Source organism: Scyliorhinus canicula, chromosome 8 (assembly GCF_902713615.1).
Source record: "Scyliorhinus canicula chromosome 8, sScyCan1.1, whole genome shotgun sequence".
Lineage (NCBI taxonomy): Eukaryota > Metazoa > Chordata > Chondrichthyes > Carcharhiniformes > Scyliorhinidae > Scyliorhinus > Scyliorhinus canicula.
The window spans coordinates 96,661,414-96,673,959 of record NC_052153.1 but is presented as its reverse complement, the minus strand read 5'-3'; the positions used below and the strand labels follow the sequence as shown (position 1 = coordinate 96,673,959).

At 45.4% G+C, this 12,546-nt stretch overlaps 1 protein-coding gene across 5 annotated transcripts in view; it reads left to right on the top strand.

Annotated features, from left to right (window-relative positions):
* mfsd3 (major facilitator superfamily domain containing 3) overlaps positions 1-12,546 on the top strand; it is a 138,278-nt gene that overhangs the window by 73,327 nt on the left and 52,405 nt on the right. For all 5 annotated transcript variants that reach the window (XM_038804957.1, XM_038804961.1, XM_038804960.1 and 2 more), the window contains exon 5: positions 3,457-3,566. In XM_038804957.1, the coding sequence (XP_038660885.1) occupies positions 3,457-3,566 (110 nt within the window). The remainder of the gene's footprint in view (positions 1-3,456; positions 3,567-12,546) is intronic.

The following is a 12,546-nucleotide window of genomic DNA, read 5'->3' as shown; positions in this document are numbered from 1 at the left end:
ATTGATATGTTAATGAAAATTTGACATATAGTTAATCATTTCCTCCATTTGATTTTTGAATGGGGCATCATATTTTGAAAATCCAAATTTAGCTTTTTAAAAAATGTTTTTTTCCATTTGCTAATCTTTTTGGTCTTTGGAAGCCGAGTGCAAAACTCACACCTGCTTTAAACCATGGTGAATACCATTGGACCAATCAGGTATTGCACTGACCGGAGTTCTTGGGTAGCTCAGGAATCTCCTTGGATTCTCCTCAAACATGTTGTGCACAGAGACTGTGCAGGTGGAAGGCTTGCCCACTCCCCTTCCGAGACCCAGATTTTGGATTTATCATAAATGGGCAGAACCATCCAATTTCCATCCTCCCACGACGTAGGAATTTGGGCTGTCTTCCCATCCAACAAATCTCCACTCTGATAGACTGATTTTTCATTCTTATTACTGTTGTGACTCTTTGGACAGTTAAAGAGCAGTGGTGGTACAAACACTGGAATTCTCCCATGCCTCTGCCGGTGGCTTCAATGGCGGGCGGGGGTGCAGAATTCCGACGGAGGCCCAAAAATCAATTTTATACCGCTAAAAATCAATTTTGTACCGCTGTGAATTTACAGTGGCATATTCCGCTGGTGCCCAGTATGTCAGATCTCGGATCAGGAAGCCAGCTGGTGGCCAACATGAGACTTATTGCAGATGAAGGTCTGACCATCCACACCTGATTCTCCTCTGGCGCCAGCAGGAAAACATGTCATTGATGAACAATTTTGGAACCATGTGGTATGCAGATGATGCAGTGACTCACCAGAACAATGCTTGGGGATTGTTCCAGGAGCTCAGGATGGAGGCCAATGACAACTATGGACCACAGAATACCACAGGGTGGGGAGCATCTGCACGTGGACCATCCAGATTTGCTGTCCTGGAGAGAGTCCACCTTCCAGCCTCCGATTTTCCTGGAGATCCATCTTCATTTTCAGGGTGTCCACCTTCTTTCTTCGATAGTGGGTCAGTGATGTTGCGCGCTTCTTCAATGGCACCCAGATAGGACGGCGGATTACGCACCATCAGGCTTGCCCCATCAGAGAATATGGCGCAAAACACCTGGTTGCATAATTAACGATCTTGGGTTTGGAAGATTTGATGTATTACCTCGCCTACCTCCTCAGACGGAAGCACTCCACCTTCCCACCCCCGCCACGGGACTTTGTCCCCAGATGAGAGAATTCCGCCCACTGATTAATGCTTGATGTTCACCCAGTCTGACTTCTGGGTAGTCCATGATTAGGCAGCCAGCACTCTCAGCACAAACAGATAACAATAGGGGTCAAATAGCGCAGTTTGACCCGAATGCAATTTTCATGTTAATCAGTACTGGAAAGTCACTTGCTCAACACAGTCAGAAATTATGGGTGAATGCAAGCTGAGAGGCAGCCATTTTTAATGTTGATCATGATAGTCCGGCTGTCATTTTTCCTAAATTCTTTTAGGCATTGTAAACCTTTAAATCTCCCATAATTTCATTTATTTGTATTTTGTATTTCTCCAACGCTGAAATAACCACCCTGACATTTAACCAGTTCTTCACTTTAAAGCACTTTCAATCCTGTAATTGTTGTCTGTCCCACTGGATTGCTGGCTGTCCAAATGGTGAGATTTGTTATAGGTTGGGCGATTAATGCAGGTACCTCACCTATTCAATGATGATATAGGGCAACAATATATCTCGATGCGAACAAGCTGTGCGCAGACAAAGAACGCCTCAACTAGCCAAAGTTTAGTTGTTCCAGATGGCCTGTGAACCTCACCCAAGTACCTATTATTTTTAAAATTTGATACATTCAATAGGGAATGGTGCTTAATTGGTTTAGTAATCTACAAAGTATAACATGGTTCCCATAAATAAATACATATGAATCTAAATTGTTCTTGGTAATGACAAATTGGAATATGAATCCGCCAATCCATATTATCCCTTCTGATTTTGAGGCTTACTTGTGATTTCTTTGTGTTGCCTGAATTAATGATTTGCTAGTTGGAGGTCTTGTGGCACAGTGGTAGTGTCCCTACCTCTGGACCAGAAGCTCTGGGTTCAAGTCCAGCGTCAGGACTTGTTGGTCATGGAAGGAGTGTTTATAATGCAGTTCAACGGGCTGGTAATCAGCTTGGGAATCCTTCCACCATTTCCCCAAAGGGAAAAAAGTATCAGTGTCAATAAATGCTTGATAAAGTGATTGCCTTCAAACTATTTCCCTTAAAAATAGTCTAAACTCCAGAAAAATGATCGTTGTGCTCTAAACTCCAGAAAAATTATCATTGTGCTTGACGTCTGGGAAATAGACCTGCAATGTTTGATACCAATATGAATATTATTCATTGGAAATTACCTTTGGTTAGTGTGTTGTACTGATTAGTACCTGATTAAGCTTGTTAGTAATTTCTCCAATCATAGTACGTATGTAGTTTTGGTGTCCTTATCTGAGGAAGGATGTTCTTGCTATGGAGGGAGTGCAGCGAAGGTTTACCACGCTGATTGCTGGGATTGTGGGACTGTCATTTAAGGAGAGACTAAATTGGTTAGGATTATATTCATTAGAGGTTAGAAGAGTAAAGGGGGACCTCATAGAAACATATAAAATTTTAACAGGATTAGACAGGGCAGATTCAGAAAGAATGTTCCCGATGGTGGGGGAGTCCAGAGCTAGGGGTCATAATTTGAGAATCAGGGGTAAACTGTTAAGATTGCGGTGAGGAGAAATTTCTTCACCCAGAGACTGGTGAATCTGTGTACTTCACTACCACAAATAGTAGTTGAGGTGAAAACGTTGAGTAATTTCAATTAGGAATTAGATATACCTCTTGGGGGAAAAGGAATAAAGAGATATGGGGGGAAGATGGGGGTCAGGGTATTGAACTTAATGATTTGCCATGATCATAATGAATGGCAGATCAGGCTCAAAGGGCAGAATGGCCTCCGCCTGCATCTATTTTCTATGTATGTTTCCATGCATAAGTAAAGATAGTTGTAAAACAACAATGGAAATACTAGTGACATTTTCTTTTGAAAGCTTCCATTTTAAATCATGTGACAGAAGTGCTGCTGCTGGGCATTTAGATTTTCTTGAAACATAATCCCTTCCCCCATATTACAATAGTAATCAGATTTTTGATTATAGCTTGAATTTAATTGAATAAATTCCTGAATCACTTCCCAGTTTTGTAATGAAAGTGGAGGGTTTTTTTGTTTTTGAGGGTCAGAAGAAAAAAATACCAGATTAGAATATTTTGAATTTTCTGCTGAAAGTAGAACCAGGTGTTTTCTTTGAGGCAGTGTTCCTGACTAATATTTTCGACATGTCAGTGTAAAAGAGGTTTCTTATCCTGCTTCTTCTTCGTGTTATGTCGCAACTCATCAATAAAATGTCAAAGTTTCAATTTCAATTTATTTTGTATTTGTCCTAGGTGCAGCTGTGCTAAGTATTATTTTACAGCATTTTCTCAGTGGATTGATAACAACACTGACATTCAGTATCATGATGCTGTGCACTCAGAAGGCTCAGGAAAGAATACAGGTAAAAGTGGCATATTTTATGACAGTCATTATTTTGCTAACCTGATAGTATTTCAGTGTCAATTAGGTTATCCTCCAGGTGAAATTTAGAGTAGGCAATTCTTGTTACGCTTATCGCGCTATCCGGTCTTTGAGACATACTGCTTAGATAAAACAATTATTTATATTGTTCCAATGTTTTTCTGTCATGAACATCAATGCCAGTTTATCCTTTTAGAAGAGCAGGTCGTTAAAAATAAGAGCCTATTTAAAGTTGCACAATAACTGATTTGGAAAAAGCCAGGATCCACTGGATGTGTACATTCCAGCTGTCTATTAAGCAGAGAAACTGCAACTCTTTTAGGTAAGGGAGCAGGTTAGAGGATTGGACAAGATCTTTACCGGGCGGTATTCTCCCCCCCCTCCACGCCGGGTGGGAGAATCGGCAGGGTGCCGCGCGAATCACGCCACACCGCCCCGACTCCCACACGCGATTCTCCCACCCCCCCTGAAACCAGCGCTGCGCGAATCGCGCCGGGCCACTCGAAGAATCGCCGCAAACGGTGTGCGCCGATTCTCCGGCCCGAATGGGCCGAAGGGCTGCTCCGACACGACAGGGTCCCGCCAGTGCCATCCACCCCGGTCACTGCCGGCGAGAACTCTGCGGGAACGCTCGGGCAGCGGCCTGTGGAGGGGAGCTCCTTCACCAGGGCTGTGCCCGGGCCCTGTTCGCGCCGTCGTGAAACGCGATGGCAGAGTGGGGCCTCCGAATAGGTCTGCCCCGCGATCGGAGCCCACAAATCGGCGGGTCGGTCTCACCGCCCCCCCCCCCCCCCCCCCCCCACCCGGCCTACATTCCACCGTGGCCGGCCCCTGAACACTCATGCCATATTGCGTCGAGGCTGGCGCTCGTAAAAAGTTCGCCGAGCATGCACAGGATGGCGCGGCCCAACTGCGCATGCGCAGGATTGAGCTGCCCCAACTGCGCATACGCAGGTTGGTGCAGCGCCCATTTTGCGCCGCGTAGGGACGGCTCGGGCACTTGGTCCACGGAGCGGAGAATCACCCCAACCATCTTTCCCACAGTCATCAGGTTTTGCTGTACAACTATAACTATAGTCAATTGCAACAAATTCCTAATGCTACTGTCTCTATATTTAGTCTTTCTCTTTTTTCTGTTTCCAGCATTTTTACTTTATTACACAAATACTTAACAAAACCTGAGGTGAAGTTTGGTGCGTTATGTATGTTCTATCCCTGAAGTTTACTGCTGTATATAATTTCTATAAGTTTTGGGACACAGCTGCTGCCCCAGTTAAATACTGACCATTGTGATACTGTCAATTTGTTTAATTCACAAGTTTCCTTCATAAAAATGAAATTGGCTTTTTGATGAGAAAGTGCAATCTAACTTTACCTCGGATGATGATTCAATGGCTGTTTAATTTTCTTAATTTCCCAAACTTTGGTTACAGTGCTTGCTTGCTTTTCAGCCATATGGTTTTAGATTTGGGAAGGGGCTTGACAGGAGAGGTTGTTCATCCTGGCTGGATAATCTAGAACAAAGGAACACAGCCTCAGGATAAGTGGCCGGTCATTTTGGATTGAGATGAGAAATTTCTTCACACAGAATGTTGTGAATCTTTGGAATTTTCTGCTCCATGGGTTGTGGATACTCCCATCACTGTCTATATTTAAGATTCAGAAAGACAGTTTTGGTCACTCAGATTTATACCAAGAGGTATGGGGAAAGGGCAAGAAAATTAAGTCGAGGTGGAAGATCAACCATGTATTATGATCCTGGTCTAGCTCGCAACAGTAGCTGGGATCCTGGACAGAAACTCCAATATTTTATTTCAGTTTTGTAAGACTGTGAGGAAAGGATACCTCGCTCGGGGGTGAAGTCACTCAAAATCGGGATATGGTATATTCAAACAAACGATATTACGAACGCAGTATTAAAATATCTTTAACATCACACAAGAAAATAGCTTGCATTTACCCGTCAAATATTGCTAGTCAATGCAGTGACCCAATAACCCTTAACTGATATCTTTATTCCCACACAAACATCTCAGAACCCAATCCACGTTTAAATACAGTTAGCACTCAGCAAAACTTGCTGTGTAGAGCTGTCTTTACTCCAATTTGAGAAAGAGAGATTGTTTGAGACTGCTTTAAAGAAAGAAACCCTGTCCCCTTTCAGAATAGTACAGAATCTCTGTTTTGCAGTCTTGTAAACCAGGATTTTCATAGATAATTGTATTGAATTGCAGAGTACTCGAAAAAGCTTTATTGTATGCATAAACACCCGCTTCTCAGGTTTTGAGGCATCAATCCATTTATTTTAAATTGACAAACCAATATAAAGGTTCAAAGCTTCTAGTGCAAAGCAGTGCAATATTAGTGGGTTGTGTCTCACCGATCACCTGTTTACACTGACTTGCATTGCTCATATTTGTCAAATTCTCATTCTTTTGTGTTTAAATCCCTCCATGTTCTTGTTCTTCCTATATTAGTTTCCTCCTCTAACTCTGGAACCCTTGCAAAAATCCCATGTTTGGCCAGTTCTGGCTTCCCCCCCAATGCCGTCCCACTTTCTTTGCCTCACTGGTGGCTATGTCTTCAGCTATCTATGCCTTATCCTTTGATGTTTGTTCCCTAAACATAACTGCCACTCTTTTACAGTATGCCTTTTAGATGCTCCTTAAAATTTACCTCCTTGACATTTATAGCAGCCCTGATGTCCTGATGTCTCCTCCTTTGACTCAGTGTCAATTCTACACTGTACCTGTTTTCACTCTTGTGAAGCAACAGTGAATACGTGCTTGGTAGTTCCGGCAAGTTTATGGCAAAAACTATAACGGCAATTTTATTTTCAATTGACAAACCAGTGTAAAAGTTCATAGTTTATAGTGCAAAGCAGTTCAATATTAATGGGCTGAGTCTCACCCATCAGCTAATAATTTAGGGAGGAACTTCCCACCAAAGACTGATGGCAGGCGGGAAAAGCGACCTTGAAGCCGCTGACAGCTTTCTCTGCCACACAGAAAAGTAAACCTCAAGGGGCTGGTCACATGATGTACTGTTGGCGAGGCAGCCTCTGATTCATCCACCTCACAAGTAACCTAGCCCGTTGAAGATCGGGGGTACCATTTTTAGAAGCTGCTACAGTGCAAAGAGTTCACCTGGTACCTTTTCTCTCTCCCCCCCCCCCCCCCCCCCCCCCCCCCCCCCCTCCCCCCAGGCACTGCCCCTGGCACTGCCTCCTGACACAGATTACCCGCCCCGGAGCAAAGCACTTAACTGAGCTCCCCTGGTTGGTCTGCTTGGCAGGTGCACGCCTTGGGAGACCAGTAATAATTTGCAGTGGGCTGCCCACACACTGACATGAACTGATTTTGTGACGGGAAGGGGGAATGATTCAGGTGTTGAGACCTAATGATGGGATATTAAGGTATTCAAATTATGTTCCCGACGTTGGGCAATCGCGCCACGCGTTTATATTGGCATGAAACGTGATTTGGTATTTCTTGCAATTTTTTCCGCTTTTGTTGCTGCACCTGCCAGACACAAATGGGAGCAGAAAATCCTGCCGATAGTGTTGATGCTATTATTGACTTTGTTAAAGTAGATGTGAATAGAGACCCTGGTGCAGTTAATCATCTTAAACAGTTTGAGCTGCTGGTCCTGGTAGCATTAATCCTGGCATACTCAAATAAATTGGGGCCATTTCTCATATAGCTCATTGATGTTTCAATTAGAGGGAGACCCAAGTGGTACCTATTCACTTGCCAGGGTGATTGTGGCTCCAATAACAATCAAGAAGTTCAATACCATCCAGGACAAAGCAGCCCACTTGATCGCCACCCATCCTCTGCCTTAAATATTCACTAAATGGCTTTGAGGCAAGATGGCCAACCGCAGGCGGATTTGACTCGGACATCTATGTCCAGGACCCCACCCTCAGCACGATGTAAAACTTTTAAGGCAGAAGTTGGTTTAAATTTCTTCTGGATGAGATAGTCACAAACATTTCAAAGTAGAAGGAAATTAAGACTTTGCTATGTGACAAACATAATCCTTCACTACACAGAGCTGAGTTATGAGGCAGACATGTAAGACATCACAGGTAAGGCTGTTGTACTTTTGTGAGACTGGCTGGTTTATTTCGCAATGGAATGCATTGACCTCGGGGTCCATCTGAGGAGGCAATCATATCATGTTACCCTAATTGTGTGTTTCAACTGCTCCTTGTAGTGAAATCTGATCACCAAATATTTTTGATTGCAAGAAGAAGCATGATTCATATCTCCAGTGATAAGAGTGGGGATGGGTGCTGAGGAGAATTGGTGGGGGAGCAAGGGAAAGTGTGTTGTCTATTCGATTACTGGGCATTGCAACTTGCCAGTGCCAGACTGGATGTGCGTCTGCCCCTTGCATACTTTGGTGTTGCGAATGGACAGGTTGCATCTTTCCTAATCTCCATTTCCCATTCCTCATTAGTGGTGGTCCCCAATGTTTCAACACTTCTGATACTAAATATGCACTGCCCTGATGATTCGAATGCTGCATCATGTTGAATGTTCTTTGAGTTCCGTACAATGAAGCACGCACTTTGAATGCTGCACCATGTCACACGCTCTGAATGCTGCACCATGTCACATGCATTTTGAAAACTGCACCATAACACACACACTGAATACTGCACCATGTCACGCACTCTTTGAATACTGAACCATGTCACACGATCTTTGAATACTGCACCATGTCACATGCTCTTTGAACGCTGCACCATGACACACGATCTTTGAACGCTGCACCATGTCACACGCTCTGAATGCTGCACCATGTGACATGATCTTTGAACGCTGCACCATGACACACGATCTTTGAACGCTGCACCCTGTCACACGCTCTGAATGCTGCACCATGTGACACGATCTTTGAACGCTGTACCATGTTACATTCTGTTTGAATGCTGCACCATGACACACGCACTTTGAATAATGCACCATGTCACGTGCTCTTTGAACACCACACCATGTCACACAGTGTTTGAATACTGCGCCATGTCATGCACTCTTTGAATACTGAACCATGTCACACAGTGTTTGAATGCTGCACCATGTCACATGTTATTTGAATTAGTGTCTCCAGCATTGCCCTATGCCCTGAGAGAGACTTTTCCTGTATGTCTGATTTATTATTTCACTCTCTAATGATATATCTTTCTTTAGGCAATATTATTAGCAATGTTCTTCTCTCAATTTATCTTTTGGAGATCAAGTAATTGCCCTTGAGAACTGTAGTAATTCACGGGAGGCAGGAGTTCCGTCACCACACCAATATTTATTTACAATAACGATATTACAGGAGCAGTTACAAACAGTGCTGTAAGCAGTCCAGTCAACTAAAGACTGGCTCACAAAGCCTACACAGGTGATTATATGGGCCCCCTCAATGAGCTATCATTGAGGGAGCTCATACTCCAATTGGCCAACCAATAAAGCCAATTGGAGTTCATTACACCCCTCCCCCACAAGGTCCGAGGAATTCCTGCCAGCTGGCATTCCTCTGAGCTTCTTCCTGCTCCTCATGTCTGGGTCTGTCACCTCTGTGTCGTCCGCCGGGTCGTTCTCCGAAGTGGGCGGGGTGTACCTTATAGGTGCCCGTCTTTTCCTTGACGACCTCCTTGGAAGTTGTTCTTCCTCCTCCTCGGGGAGAGGTGTCGCGGCGGCCTCGTCAAGTGTGTCCATCTCCGACTCGGATGACGGGGTCTGGAGAAATTGCTCGGGGCTGGGGTGAGGGTATCCTTTCCGTCTGGGCTATCCCAGCTTGAGGCGGTCCTACTTTGCCTGCCTCCAGGTGTGGTTCCGCTGCCCTTATTTGGTCTAGGTGTTTCTTCAGCACCTTACCTCCTATTGCAACAGGTGATTAAGAAGGCAAATGGAATTTTGTCCTTCATTGCTAGAGGGATGGAGTTTAAGACTAGGGAGGTTATGTTGCAATTGTATAAGGTGTTAGTGCGGCCACACCTGGAGTATTGTGTTCAGTTTTGGTCTCCTTACTTGAGAAAGGACGTACTGGCGCTGGAGGGTGTGCAGAGAAGATTCACTAGGTTAATCCCAGAGCTGAAGGGGTTGGATTATGAGGAGAGGTTGAGTAGACTGGGACTGTACTCGTTGGAATTTAGAAGGATGAGGGGGGATCTTATAGAAACATTTAAAATTATGAAGGGAATAGATAGGATAGATGCGGGCAGGTTGTTTCCACTGGCGGGTGACAGCAGAACTAGGGGGCATAGCCTCAAAATAAGGGGAAGTAGATTTAGAACTGAGTTTAGGAGGAACTTCTTCACCCAAAGGGTTGTGAATCTATGGAATTCCTTGCCCAGTGAAGCAGTTGAGGCTCCTTCATTACATGTTTTTAAGGTAAAGATAGATAGTTTTTTGAAGAATAAAGGGATTAAGGGTTATGGTGTTCGGGCCGGAAAGTGGAGCTGAGTCCACAAAAGATCAGCCATGATCTAATTGAATGGCGGAGCAGGCTCGAGGGGCCAGATGGCCTACTCCTGCTCCTAGTTCTTATGTTCTTATGTTCTTATTGAAACCTCATAGGATATGGGCCCTGTTTGGGACTCTACAGTGCCTTTGACCCACGTTGGTCCATTCCCATAATTCTTGACCCAAACCGGTGCCCCCACCTGGAAATGTCTCTGCTGCCGACTATTATCATGCCCCCTGCGTTGGGCCTCCTGTCGTTTCTCCACTTTCCCCGTTAAATTTGGGAAAAGGAGACTCAGCCTCGTTCGCAGCCGCCTTCCCATTAAGAGTTCAGCTGGCGGTATGCCCATTGTGCAATGCGATGTGGTCCTGTAATCAAACAGCCAGCGGGAGAGCTTTGTGTCTATTGACGATGCCGGCTGCTTCTTGAGTCCCGCTTTAAGTGTCTGGACCGCTCTCTCTGCCAGGCCGTTGGTCGCTGGATGGTAAGGGGCCGTTTTGATGTGATGGACTCCGTTTTCCTTCAGGAATTTTCCAAATTCCCCACTTGTGAATGCCGTTCCCTTGTCCGACACCAATACCTCCAGAAGTCCATGTGTTGCAAACGAGGCCCTGAGCTTTTCAATTGTCGATGCTGTGCTTGCCGTGTTTACCCGGTGGACGTCCAACCATTTGGAGTGGGCGTCCACTATCACCAAAAACATTGAGCCCATGAAAGGGCTGGCGTGGTCAATATGCAGGCGGGTCCACGGTCTGCCTGGCCATTCCCACGGGTGCAATGGCGCCGCTGGTGGCACTCTTTGCCCCTGTTGGCACTCCTGGCACCGACGTACCAAGGCTGCTATGTCTGTGTCCAAACCTGGCCACCAAACGTAGCTTCGAGCTAGCATCTTCATTTTAGACACCCCTGGGTGTCCGTGATGTAACTCAGTTAAGATTGCCTGACGGCCCTGAGCTAGGACGATTACTCGGGCTCCCCATAATAGGATACCGTCTTCTACGGTTATTTGGTCCCTTCTGCTCCAGTATGGGTGCATCTGGGGCTCCACTGGTCTTTCCAGTTCCCCTGTTGGCAGTAAATGCTTCATCTTGGCTAAAACTGGGTCTTTTTGCGTCCACAACCGAATATGTTGTGCGTCTACTGGTAGGGTGTCCAAAAAATTTAGAGTCATTACTGTCTCCTCTACTTTTGGTATTTGCGGCAGAGTGTCCGGGAGGGGAAGTCTGCTCAAAGCATCTGCATGTGCTACTCGCGTTCCCGGTCTATGCTCCAGAACGTATCTATACGCCGCCAGTAACAACGCCCAGCGTTGGATTCTAGCTGATGCAATCGGGGGTATTGACTTGTCTTCTTTTAATAACCCTAATAACGGCTTATGGTCCGTCACTATGGTGAATTTCCGCCCGTACAGATGCTGGTGAAATGTTTTTACTGCGAATATCACCGCCAGTCCTTCCTTCTCGATTTGGGCGTACTTCCTCTCAGCCATCGCCAAGGTCCTCGAAGCATAGGCTATTGGCCATTCTTCCCCATTCCTTCCTCAATGGGCTAAGACGGCTCCTACCCCATAGGGGGATGCATCACAAGTGACCACCAACTCCTTCCTTGGGTCATAATGCTCTAAGACATTTTCGGATGACAGCTGTTCCCTAATGTCCCTAAATGCTCGGTTTTGGCGGGTGGACCATTTCCATTCTTGCCCCTTTTTTAGTAGCTGGTGGAGGGGTTCTAGGATGGATGCCCTATTTTCAATAAATTTTCCATAATAGGTTACCAACCCTAGAAATGATCGTAACTCCTGGACCGTGGTGGGAGCTGGGGCTTCTTTTATTGCCCTTACTCTGTTTTCTAATGGATGTAACCCTGACTCGTCTACTTTATATCCCAGGTACGTGACTTGTGGGGCCAGAAAAACACATTTTACCCTTTTTAGCCGTACGCCTGCCTTTGCGAAACGCCTGAGCACTTCCTCCAGGTTCCTTAAGTGTTCCCTGTTTGTCCTACCCGTGATTAAGACACCGTCCAAATAAATCGCCACCTGCGGTAGACCCTGCAGAATATTTTCCATTGTACGCTGGAATATAGCGCAGGCTGATGACACTCCAAAAGGTAGCCTAGTATAACGAAAAAGGCCCTTCAGGGTGTTGATCGTAGCGAACTTCTGGGAGCCCTTGTCCAGTTTTAACTGCAGGTAGGCATGGCTCATGTCTAGTTTCGTGAACAAAACCCCACCTGCCAATTTGGCATATAGGTCGTCTATTTTCGGGTTTGGGTATTTGTCCAGCAGTGCGTATTTGTTTACTGTCTGTTTGAAATCTCCACAGAGACGTATCGAGCCGTCTGGCATCAAAATTGGTACCACCGGCGCTGCCCATTCCGAAAACTGTTCTGGCCTGATAATGCCGTCGCGCCGTAACCTGTCTATTTCATCATCTACTTTCTTCCTTAATGCAAAAGGTACCGGCCTGGCCTTACAAAATTTCGGAAGGGCTTCT